This window comes from Triturus cristatus, chromosome 4_2 (assembly GCF_964204655.1).
Source record: "Triturus cristatus chromosome 4_2, aTriCri1.1, whole genome shotgun sequence".
Classification (NCBI taxonomy): Eukaryota; Metazoa; Chordata; class Amphibia; order Caudata; family Salamandridae; genus Triturus; species Triturus cristatus.
In genome coordinates this window covers 307,922,086-307,935,126 of record NC_140586.1, presented here as the reverse complement: position 1 = coordinate 307,935,126, position 13,041 = coordinate 307,922,086, and the positions used below count along the sequence as shown (strand labels likewise).

General features: G+C 43.1%; 1 protein-coding gene across 2 annotated transcripts in view; it reads left to right on the top strand.

Moving 5' to 3' along the window:
• Positions 1-5,019, top strand: part of ANKRD45 (ankyrin repeat domain 45) — a 241,976-nt gene extending 236,957 nt beyond the window's left edge. For both annotated transcript variants that reach the window (XM_085600086.1, XM_085600085.1), the window contains one exon: positions 4,710-5,019. In XM_085600086.1, coding sequence (XP_085456212.1) covers positions 4,710-4,741 — 32 coding nt within the window. In that variant the 3' untranslated portion in view covers positions 4,742-5,019. The remainder of the gene's footprint in view (positions 1-4,709) is intronic.
• The last annotated feature ends 8,022 nt before the right edge of the window (positions 5,020-13,041 follow it).

Below are 13,041 nucleotides of genomic sequence, written 5' to 3'. Positions count from 1 at the left end.
ATTGAAAGGAAAAAAAACTCAAGACATTATTTTTAATACTTTTTTAATATGGTCGTTCAGTTGTAATAATGCTTTTTTGGTCATATCTAAGGTAACAAAAATGCTTCTGACACTTCTTTATTATAACATTTCAGCATGCTGCAGACTTCTGTACAGCCCAGCTTAAAGACATAGGTAAAGTCAATATCTCTGGCTAAACACTTATAAGTTCCCAAAGGCGACACCTATTGGCTATGCCAATGCTTGTTTTTCTGGTCAGTATCTACCTCGTCTTTTAGCCTCTGACCCCCTCCGACCCCCATCTGTACTTCCTCTCGGAAAGCTTCAGTGGTGCTCTCATTCTGAAGCAGCCGTGTAGCTCTTCGAACTCCTGTAGTCCAGGGTCCAGTCTTCCTGCCTCCCATATACAGCCTCAGTGTGATATTGCTTAAAATAATGCCTAGAATACCCCACATGAAACCTCATTTCTATCATTGCACCATCATACAAGCAGCATCTTGCGCATCTTCCCCTCGCTGGATCTTCTGATTAGGGTGCAGGTGCGCCCACAGGGGACGGGATGGAACCCTTTTCCCTTTATCTGGGAGTGAGAGGAACAAAGAGGCTAATTGCCTCTTCTGCGCTGCCTCATTCTTCGATTAGCACTTAATACGCCTTGCGCAAAGGCAGCAATTGACTCCTGAAGAAAAGGCCTCAAAGTTATCGCAAGCTGCCATATTGCGCTCTCACAATGCCAGCACAATAGTCATTGACTCGACTGTTCTGCACTGCTCCCTACTCGCTGCACCTGAGGCTAAAGACTATGTGCCCTTTGTAAGGAAAATTATTTTTGCAGGTATTTAGACGGGTGTCACATTACCTTATTTTGTTTGTGAAGTAGTGTGAAATGTTTCTTGTCAACTGTTTGATTAAGGATATTTTAATAACAATGAGAATGCAAGCAGCACAGGTAACAAAAGTACAGTCAGTACATCTAGCGTGTCACTACAGTTCCATTTAAAGTTATGTCATATGTTATGTTACTGATTATTTGTATAGGTCTGCGCTCGCTTATTGTTTAGCTTCTAGGGATTTATAAAATGTAACAAACTAAGGAGTGCCATGACTGTCACAAATGCTTTTTATGATTTAAACACCGGTTTTGGGCCTCAGGGGTTAAAGCAGTGGATTTTGCTTCACTACAATCCTTCTGTGTGTTGATAAATGTGTACTCTCTCCGTGTGAATAATTATTTTCCTTCGTTGTCACGTCCATAAAGGTTGTTAGCTGTTTGCCCCAATGTCCAATCGATCAGATCTTCTTCAGCTGTGATGAAACTGTATGCGAAGGACCCCTGTCCTTTCTTTGAGGGGGAGGAGGGTAGTTCCAATACCTTAGACGACTTGGAAAGGCTCCTATGAAGAGTCTACATTCAATTAATCTGGCCATTCGAGAGGATTTGCTACGATCAGAAAGGTCTCTCACTCTTAGGAATTCTGGTTTCCGTTTTTGGTCCGTCGAGACATAGGTAGTCATCTGTCTTTCAGGCCACTTGAAATGATCTTGCAGTTTTCCCTTCCTTTTTATTGGTGCATTTTTGTAGACACTGTCCGTTGGAAATGCTGTATTCAGTCTATGGCTGCATGGATAAATACTTCTAAGGTCCCAAAGGCGAGACCGATTGCATTGAAAATGCTTGTTAATTTTGAAAACTATACCCGTATTAGGTGGACTATTCTAATAGCATTATAGCCATTCTGCCATGGGCTATAACAGTTGTTAAAGACCCTCTTTCTCATTATAACTCGAGGTCAGGGCCTCTAACGACTGGTATCATCTTCGGAAGCAGGCTATAGTACTCTACTAGAACACTGGAATGTGGAAAATGCCATTGATTAGAATCAAGTTGCTCAGTATTATTAATTGCTGGTTTAGACTTTCTTCTCAAGGATTCCAATGCTTCTCCTTCTGTCTCTCTCTTTTTATTTTAGAACGCTCTACACTCAGTGAGTTGAATGTTCTAATGGCATTAGAGCCCTCCAGCCACTGACTACAGCAGTTGTTGAAGGCCCTCTCCTTTGTTACAGGCTATAGTAATAGCATGAAGGTCAATCTTTTTTTCTTTTCTTAACAAGTCCACCAACAGTTCCCATTGAGGAATCACAATTGCTCTCCACTGACATAAGCAAGAGGCCACGCCTCCAACCGCTCCAAAGAGTGCAATGCTTGTCATTGTTTGTAAGACTGCCTGCTCCAAGCCTAAAGGCACAGTTAACCTCTTGTGGCATAGAGATACACACTGCCTCACCTACCTGCCACTAGGTCTCCTGTTGCCTTTTCCACCATGATAGTCTTGCAGAGCTGCAGTTTGACAATCTCCCAACTGAGACCGGGGAGGGAAGCAAACTCACCAATCCTGATGTCTTGAGCCCTGGCCACCTGTACCCATTTCCCACCTACAGAGCACCTACTGACTTTAATTGCATTCATCCCCACCTGTGGGCACTAATTGTGGTGGGACAAAAGAGGAGGGAGACCCCAAGCCATGGCTATTACCTACTAAGTGCTCCAAACTCTTTCACTATTCTAGAGGTCATATTGTAGAAAGTGTCCCAGAAACGCAACAGACACTTTGGAATTGCAGAAGGGGCCACAGATGCTTGCGCGGACCCTGCTGTAATACAGATAACGCTGACGCACATGTAGGGACAGCACTATCTAAATAGTGTGTTCCCTCATTTGCTTGGTGACGTGGCCCTATGCAAATGAGGGAACCTCTTTACCTTTGTGCCCGCGCCCTATTATAGACGAAGGTACAAAGGCAAAGAAGCTTTCAAGAGGTGCACTGAAAGGGTGGCACATTATCAGTGCAACCCCTGATAGCAGCCCTTTGGAGGAGTAAAAGGGGGTCCCATGGACTCTCCAGACATCCCCTTGTAGGGGGTGCAGTTACTCACTCTCTCCCCCTATTGAAAGTGCAGGTGGGTTGCCACCTGCACTGTGAAATGCGTAGCATCAATGAAGCAGCCATTCTGGACTTCACTTGAATGCTCTGCCCCAGGTCAGGACCTGTTTGCGGCTGCCCCGAGGGCTGGGTGTTCAACATAATAGGGCACACTTTCCCTGTTTGCACACGGCACACCTGTTTGAAGGTGCACCGTGGTGCAAAAAGGAATAGTGCCCCCAGTTTGTAATAGGGCTCCAGGTCTTCTTCAGTCATGCAGCAGCCAATACAATGGAATTTCAATTATCTCCAAGACGCTCCGGCATACGTTGCGCTTTATAAATGACTAGACTATCCTATCCTTGAGTTGGGTATAGTACCAAAGTTTAAATATGCACATCTACCCACTCAAAATATCTGTTCTCAATATAGGCAAGGTAAGTAGTTATGGCATTAGAATGGTAAAACCTATACTTTCCTATGCATGTTTACCTTAACGATTGAATGGTAATAAATATTGTGGAGTCAATAAATGTGCGGGTCGCTATTTTTGTAGTTGACATTTGACTTGCAACAATTTGATGGTCCCTCGAGCAACACAAGAGGGACATAAAAACGAACTGCATGGAGTTGTGTGGTAGCGTGGCATAGCCAAAGGCATGTGCTGCTGTTAATATACCATTTTGGAACATTCCCTAGTGTCACTGCATTTTGTAATGATTGTTTACAAGCAGAGACTTTGATAACCATTTGCGTTATTTAATCGTGCTAATGTTTAGTTGCATTTCATAATGTTGAGTTAATATTTAGTTATGTGTTTATGGTTAGTTGTGCATGTTTAGTTTTGCTTTTGTGTAGTTGAGTTTCAGAGTATGTGTTATGTTTATAATGAGCATAATTCCTAACTTGGGGACAGATTTATCTAAATTTGATGCAATGCAGCAAGACAACATTCATTGCTGCATCAAATGGAGACGCCAGGAATGTGCCATATTTACTAACATATGGTACATTCCTGCTCTCTTTGTGTGCTAGTGCACCTGTTACTGCCAACGCAGGCACCCTTACACCATGGTGCAAGGGTGTCTGCATTACACACAGGAATATTTTTGCGCAGAAAGGGACACCTTCCTGCACAAAAACAATTCTTTAAGGCGTTTTTCTCTTTCTAAGCTTGCTGCAGGTAAATCTGGGAATGCCCCAAAATACATGAGAGGATGCGTGGGAACACCCACTCTCCACCCACCCTCCACCCATGTAACCCTTCCCGGTGCAGAGTAAATCAAGGCAGTGAATTGCCCTACCTTGCGTTACTCCAAATTTACCAAGCTGCGCTTAACTTGACTTAAGTATGCCATTGCCCTTGTGTCACCCTGTGGGACGCACGGGAAATGCAATCCTTTGATATATCTGGGCCTTGGTCTGCAGAACGTTCAAGGGTAATAGGAGTAACTTGAGCTTTCCACCAAGGATCACTAGTAATCACTGCAGGGGTATAAAGTAGGCCCTTGCATCTCCTATCATTATTATGCCACTGATCAATGCTTATCGTACAGAATTAGGATTTATGTGCTGAAATTGATAGACATATTTCAGCATCAGAACTGCGGTAGTTGGGCTTGCTCGTCAAGTACAAGGAAGCTTTTTCAAATAAGCCATCCTCGTATACCAGATACTTTCAAGCATAGGCCAGGGCTAGTGAGTCAATTTCTAACCTGAAAAGATGCCCTCAGTTCTTTCCATGTCTTTCCATATCGGATTCTTACACTTTGATTTCCTCTTTCAGGTCCAGAAACAGGGAAAAAGAGTAAACACTGAAACCCGAGGTATCCAGGTCAACCTCCAACCGCATTTTTTATTTTGTTTTCCCCCATGTTCCTTTTTATTGTGTTGAACAAATGTTATTCAGGCTAATGCTGGAAAGTCCAAACAACGATCTGAAATGGAAAACAAAAAAGAAATATATATCTGGAAAATTAAACATATAGATGGTCCTAGAGCCTGGTACCTGTTGATCTAGAACACAAGCCAGAATTGTTTTGCCTAGTTGAGGATTGCAGTGAATAATGTAGAATGTAATAAACACTCAAACAATATATTATTTGTGTTTATTTGCTGTGAACTTACTTCATATTGAGAGAGACAAATGTGTTCATCTTTGCCAAAAGTGCTAATGCTGTCGGCGGCAGCACTCATCAAACCACCCGCTAAAGTGTAGGGAATTCAAAATAGGAGGTCTCCGGCAAGGGTGCCGAGGCTACGCTTGGAGGCTTTTCTGCCCACCTTTCCCAAAACGACCTTCCAAGGCCCTAATTACGAGTGCAGGGTGCCGTTCGCAGAGGAGGTTAAGTCCACCATTACTTTGCCTGCCTATTTCGAGGAGAATATACGCCCTTGAACTTTGCCCAGCATAACCGGCGTATTGACATTGGGAGCGCACGAAGGACGGGACTGCGAGGACCAGCAGCCCCGTAACAGTGACCAGCTGTGTCCTCTTCCCGCCCCCTGTTGCCTGTAATTGCTATTTAAACGATAGAGCTCCTAGTAGCGCGGTCGTGCGCCGGGAGAATCCCGGGACAAGGGCGGGACCGTTTGTGGCCGTTCGTGGACGGCAGAGGACGGGACCGGCCCTGTCCCTTACGTTGGGTTTGTTTAAAGCTTATTGGGGGGTGTTACCAGCGTGATACTTTGTATCTACTGTTTAATTATATTGGTTTAATAGTTTACTTCGTTGTGGGGTGATGAACTCCTCCCCGGGACGCCCTGGTCATAAGTCTCCCTTTAGGGGTTCAATGTCTGGGACACTAGATACATTTCTAATTAGAGCGTCCTCGCTATTAGCCCATGAAATAGAACTTATGGAGAGGAGATTGTTGTTAGATATCGTTGCCGATAAACGCTCCTCACTGGTTTCCATTAGACATGCTAATTCCCCTAATCCCCCGCTTACAATTACATCTGGCATATCAGTTGATTCCATGATAGGTAGTGGGAGTTGTTCCTCCTCGACTGAGCAAATAATAGAAACCACGCAAGGGTGTTATCCTATTTCCGAGGAGGAAGGTATGCCTAGCAGTAGGATTTCATGTCGCCCTAACAGCCTAAATTCATTAGTCCTACCCACCCCACTATCTCCAGTTCGAACTAGATCGACCTCTGTTATCAAGCAGGGTCTTCCTAAGTCATCCTTCGCTACCACCACGAAGGGGGTTTGCTCTAAAAAGAAAAGGGGGAAGGTAAATGATTTGGGAATGTTGTCTAAAAATCGTAAACCCGACCCCCCTAGGTGTAAACCTGTAGCCCCTGTTAGCCGAGGTCAAGGGGAGATGTTGTATGAAGATCTGCCTAACCTCTTGGCGTCGGCTGATAATGAGCAAAATAAACTGAATGACGACTTTTGGCATAGATTAGATTTAATGTTAAATAAATCTGTCTCACCGATTTATGATAGATTAGATCGTATTGAAAATAGGATCTCCTGTCTTGAATTGGCTCTTGCCTCTCTTCAAACTAGATCTGATTTGCGGGGTAAAGCCAATACAAGTGTTCCGAAATCAACACTTTGTATCCAAGAGGGTCCATTTGTAAAAGAAGGGTTAGTCCCCCCACCACAGGTTATCCAGCCATCTTCTAATACACTATCTGGTCAACCTGATATTAGGGTGCAATCTAGTTTGTCTGGCGAGATGGACGAGATCAGGCTTGGGACGGGAGGTAATGTTAATACTACTGGATCAATAGGGCATCGGGGCCTTCAAAACTCAGTTTCAGTAGATCGAAGGCAATTTTTAAACCTTCCGCCTGAATCGACCCCTTATGTTGTTGTTCTTACAGGTGTCCCTAAATTGACTAATGGGAAACGGGAGGAGTATCTGGATTTAAAACATAAGTGTATCCATTGGCTTAACCAACACAGGCCATTACCAGTGTCGGTCTCAGCAGAAATTATTTTTGCACGCCGGGTAGATTGGGTGGGTTCTAAAGTTAAATCGGTAAAGGGAGACTGTGTTGTCTTAAACTTTAGAGATAGAAGGGCCGTGGAGCATATCTGCGCCTGGACCGCAAATAACTCGGTCTCCCACATCAATTCTTTACCACTTACATTCTTTTACCCACCCCTTTGCCATAATAGGAGCTGTCAGCGTCCGTTTATACCCGGCATTTCGGCTGATAGGTTGGATGCAGGAATTCCTCTATTCAACCGGTTTGAAGGTCTGTCGGGTCTGGAAGACTGTGATTGACGGTCTACCGTTTTCCAGAGAGATAATCGATACGAATAATATTAAACCTTTGGGAGGATGTGTTGATAAACTGGTTACGAAGATAGTGGGTTCTTCCTCTGAGCTGGTGACTATTAATGTTGATTCACCAGCTTGGGGAGTGGAGGCCAACTCATCGGATGCAGACGAGGATATGGCCCCTAGTTTGATAACGGGTCCCACTCTTATTGAGAATGTACTCATGCCTTTAGGGTTATTGTCCCAGACACATCATGTTCATTCTGGCTTTACTGGCACTGGCTATTATCTAGCCACATGGAATATTGCCGGGTGGCAACGAAAGTGGGATATCTTGGGCTGGAGGGATTTTGTCGGTTGTTGTGACTTACTCTGTATTCAGGAAACTTGGTGTAAAGACCAAATTAACCTCGATGGTTTTGTTTCCTTTAATCTCCCTGCCCAGGAATCCGTGTCAGGCCGCGCGAAGGGTGGTCTTTTAATATTATTGTCAATCAAACTCCCGGTGGTTGTCAAGGCATATGAAATGATCGGATATCACTCCCAACTGTTGTGGTTACAGCAAGAGCATGGCCGCAATGTTCCGATTATTAATTATTATAACAACTTATTTAATCAGGCGCAAACATTTGCGGTTATGGAATTAATGGGTGCTCTTGATAAATTATGTTCTGACAATGCCATTAATTTTGATTTTATTTGGGTGGGCGATTTTAATATCGCTCTCTGCCCTTTATCTCTAACTGAGGCCTGTGGGTATGCTGCCGATAATGTTGATCCAGAGGTCCATTTTCCACACAAACCTTATGGAGAGATGTTGAACTCTGTTATGGCTAAATATGATCTGGCAGTATTACAGAGCGTAAATGATGATCAGGGCAACCCCGTCCCTACTTTTACGGGCAGGGGCGTTGGTACGGTTATTGATCATGTAGTTATTTTGGTGAATATTGCTCCCTTTTGTGGAACCCCGGTGACCTTGGACCTATCTGTTAGCGATCACAATTTTATTATCCTATGCCTGTCGTTATGGGGATATAGGAAACAGGGGCCTGAAACCACTGTTAACGATGTTGTCCTAAGTAGGCCCAATGGCTATAGGATTAAGTGGACTGCCGCTAACTCAGACACGTACCTGAATAGAATTGTCACTCTCTGTTTAACGGAGATAAGTATGTGTCTTGAAGTCAAGGTTGGTCACCTAAGTATCCTACAATGCTTCAGTAAAATTAATGATATTATTAATAAAGTTCTTACTACCTGTAACATAAAGCGACGTAATCAGAACCATGGGTGGTTTGACAAGGCTTGTACCAAGGCACTACAGAAGTTAAAGAAAGCTCTTTTGTGTAGACCTTGGAACAGGCCTTCTATCATTAATCTTAGGATAGCCTATAAGGAACAACTAAAGCGTAGGAAATGTGAACTCCAGGCTGAAGCGTGGGACAAATTGACGGCTGTGGTGGAGCTATCTAACAGCAAGCTCTTTTGGGATACCGTCAGTAGTCCTTTCTTAAGGAATGACGATGTCCCGATTATTACCTCCCAAGTTAGTAAGGAAAGCTGGGTCCTCCACTTTTCATCTATTTTTAACCATAGTGATATATCTTGTATGCCTAGTCAACTTGCTGCCGTTTGGCCTATTATCCCACTTAACATTACTCCTTCTGAAGTAGTACTTGCCTTAAGATGTAGTAAAGGTGGGAAAGCCGCCGGGCCAGACGGAGTGCCTATCGACCTTTACAAAGCCGATACAGTTATATGGGGCCCGGCCTTATCTAATATTTTTAATGCGGCTGTAGAGGAAGTGATTCCGCCGTCCTGGGGGGAATCTACAATAATTCCCATATATAAAAAGGGACTTAGATCTGAAGCAAAAATTACCGCCCTATTTCTCTTCTAGACTCTTCATTAAAAATGATGAGACGGGTTTTGTTGTTTAGATTAGAGGAATGGGCAGAGGATAAGCGGATTTTGGCTCAATCCCAATATGGGTTCAGGAAAGGTAGGGGAACCTTGGAACAATGCGTAAACTTAGATCTTATTATTGGGAAATATACTTGCGCAAAGCAGGGATCCCTCTTTCTCTGCTTTGCCGATCTTAGTAGCGCATTCGATCTGGTTGACCATGGTTTACTCTGGTCAACCCTTCTGGACCTAGGTGCCCCACAGGCTATCATTTTCTTTTTGGCACGACTTTACGCTAACTTGTCTGCTAAAATACGCTATGGTCAAGAAGGTGAATGTACAAGCCAAATTTAGGTGAGTCTCGGCATTAGGCAGGGCTGCGTGTTGGCACCCCTCCTTTTTTCTCTTTTTATCAATGCCATCGGAGCCGTTCAAAAAAGGTTAAATGTGATGCCCCGCAAATTGAGGGTCAGGAGGTACCTGTGTTGCTCTATGCTGACGACACGGTTCTCCTCTCAAGAACTCCCATTGTTCTACAAAAACTAATGAATAAATTCTCTGATTTCATAAAGGAAAGGAAATTAAAACTTAATAATTCCAAGACCTTTGTTTTACCATGTGGTCGCAAAATAAGGAATTTGAGACCCTTCCATATTGAGAATCAGGAAATTCGCTTAGTAAACAAGTTTTGTTACCTTGGCATCATGTTTTCAAATAATGGCATGTGGCATGAAGAAATTTTAAATGTTAAAGCCAAAATGGTTAGATGCGCCTAAGGCGTTTTTAAATTTGCAATTAAATTGGGGGATCGCCGCATATTTGATATGTTACACATCTATAATAATAAGTGTGTCTCAGCAGCGCTTTATGGCGCTGGGGTTTGGGGCTATTGCCCTCATGGAGAGCTCCAGATTGAGGAAAATGCTTTTTTTAAAAAGCTATTATGTCTCCCCTCGTCCGCTTCTACCTCATTAATCCATAGTGAATTGGGGCTGAATCACTTGTCCGACTTGATAGAATTGAAACCACTAATGTTATGGAGGTCGATTCGGATGAAGGAAGAGACTGGATTTAATAGAAGCATTATTAAGGACTGTCTCTGTTTAGATAAATATTTGCAAATCCCATGGTTAAAATATGTGGTTACTGCTTTCAAGGATTTCTATAAGGTGAATATCCTAGAAAACCCAAATTATGCATCAGATCTGCCCAAGTCTGATTTTAAACAAACTTTTTTACGGCAAAAAAGCCCAACGCCGCCATTCAAAGAATATGCAACTGGCAACCGTGGCTTTTTATTATTCACAGGAGCTTACTGTAGGGTTTCAACCGTACCTTTCTCAAGTTACTAGACCTTCACATCGGTTTGTGTTGACCCGATTGAGATTAGGTATTGTTCACCATTTGGTGTCTTTTCCATCAATGAGGAAATACCCTACTGTCCTTTGTCCATGTGATGGAGTCACTAAACAGAGTGTTACACATTTTCTCCTTACATGTGATTTGTATGTGCATTTGCGTATTGCCTATCTGAAACCACTTTTTAAGAAACACGGGTCTCGTACTGTGAAATCTGCCCTAAACCTGCTGTTTTCTTTAAATGAGATAGACATATTTTTTTTACTGCCACGTTTATCCTCAAATCTATTGCTGCCAGGAAAAGTATGGTTTTTTAAGTTTCTTGATTGGATGGCTGATTATTAGATTTTTATAAATTTTGTATATTTGATCCCTTTATATTGCATTTGGCTTAATTTGTATAGTAAGTTTTATATTTGTTGTCTTGTGCTTTTATGATTGTATTTTAATAATCGAATAAAGCTTACTTTGAATTGAATTGAATTGAGTGCAGGGTTAGATTCTGATCATTCAGGAAACCCTGTTTGCACAGGGATCGGAATTAAGAGTGGTGTGAAGATTATCAAACCCTCGTAGTTTTGCCCTGATACATTTGAGCAGGTCAAGCCTGCCGAAATTCAATAGGCGAAGTCCTGGGAGCTATTCACAAAGGAAACTTAGGGGCACATTTTCAATAGACGGCGATAAATATCGCAAAGCGTGCTTTGCGCTTTTTTATTTATCCCCGCCTATCGCTAGAATTTATTGCCCGGTTAGCGTGTTATTAACAACGCGTATCACTGAGGCGATAAAAATTCCAGCGATAGCGGCTTTATCAAAGGGATATCGCTGGAAATCCAGCGCAATTACTACATAGATGGCGAAAACGTTGCTAATGGGCCAAGGTGCACTTAGCCTTATGATCCACCTGCCATAGGATAACTAGGGTAAGTCAGCATTTAATCAGATGTTAGTTTTTAGCAAAAACTGCGGTGTTCGCCAAAAACTAATGTCTTATAAAAGGCTGACTTACCTTAGTTACGTATTAGAGATGCAAAGCGATGCGTCGGGAAAACGGCTGCTAACATGCGCTAATGCATGTTAGCACCGCCTTGTAAATGGGGCGAAAAGATTACCTTCGCATTTTTGGCTTTTCAAGCTAAAAAAGCGGAGATAAGGCCCTTGATAATATGCCCCTTACACTTTTGAGTAGTTTACACATGTAATTTACTCTTACTCAAAAGAATAAGTGTAAAGATACTCAAAAGAGTAAATTCATGGGTGTACTTTGTGACTATTTCCAGGCCCTTAAATTTGGTAGAGTTACACTTTTGAAGTACATTTACACTTTATTTTGTGAATCGTCAAAAAGTACTAACCTTATGCAAAAGTGTAAAATACTCAAAAGTCTGTTACCTTTTTGAATCGGGCCGTCTATGTTTAATGTTCTTTACGGTTCTTTGAAATGGCACTACTCTTGAAGAAGCTCAGCAGAGCATAGTTTAGACAACAAGCTTCCAGGCTGGGTTTAAAAATTCTGAAGACAGAATTACCCCTGTCATACTAATCCCCTGACAGAAACATTTTAACCAGGGATTCTCCATCAAAAGGAAATTCTGTCCTTCCTGCCCTGTTGACCAAACTCGAGCAATCAGCTTTCAGAAATCTACGGCAATGGGAGTGGGGAAGGATCGAGCAGTAGGGTTTGACTGCACCTAGGATCAAGTATGTAGGAGTGGTTATTCACCCATTCCGACTGACGTTCGTCAGAGCAATATGCCTCCTCTCCTGGGTACCTTAAAGACCTGTATAAGTGGGGTAGATTGGAATTTTTTGTGTGTGGTAAGGATAAACTTGTAACTTAATGCCTAGACTGCTTTATCTTTTCCATTCCCTCCCTGTGTGAATCCCATCAGAGGTACTTAACCCCCTCACTCAGATGTGGGCCTTTATAGGGGACAACAAGCCACCATGGTTAGCCAGGTCTCTTTTGATGAGGAGACCAGAAGAGGGAGCATGGAAGTCCCAGATATCGAATGTTATATCTTGGCTGCGCAGATATCACTGGCACTGGTTTGGTGCTTCCTAGATGCTGATAAACCCTGGTGCCTCATAGAACAGGAACATGGGGGCATATCAGCAACAACCGCTGATAATTATCGCTAAGCGCACTTAGCGCTAGGATAATTATCGCCGGCTATCGCTGGATTCTATCGCGGAGATAGCGTGCTATCAGCAACGCTTATTTCCTAAGCGATAGAAATCCATGCGTTAGCTACAAAACAGTGCGATTATCGCTGGAAATCCAGCGATAATCGCACTGTGACAGGCGATACCTTGCTGATAGGGCAGGGTGGATTTAGCCATGTAATCCACCTCCCATTGGATTACATGGCTAAGTCAGATTGAAAGCAGGCGTACAGGAAGCTGCGTTAAGCGTGGTTAGCGCTCTTTTCCACTTGCTAAGCAGGTTAGCGATTCCCTTGTTAATTGTAAAAATGTCGGTTAGCGACATTTCTCCAGTTATTTTGGGAAGGAACGCCCACCTTGCATCTCATTAGAGATGCATAGCTGGGCGTTGGGAAAAAGGGCGCTAAGGCAAGGATGCACGCGATAGCGTGACCTTGCTGATAC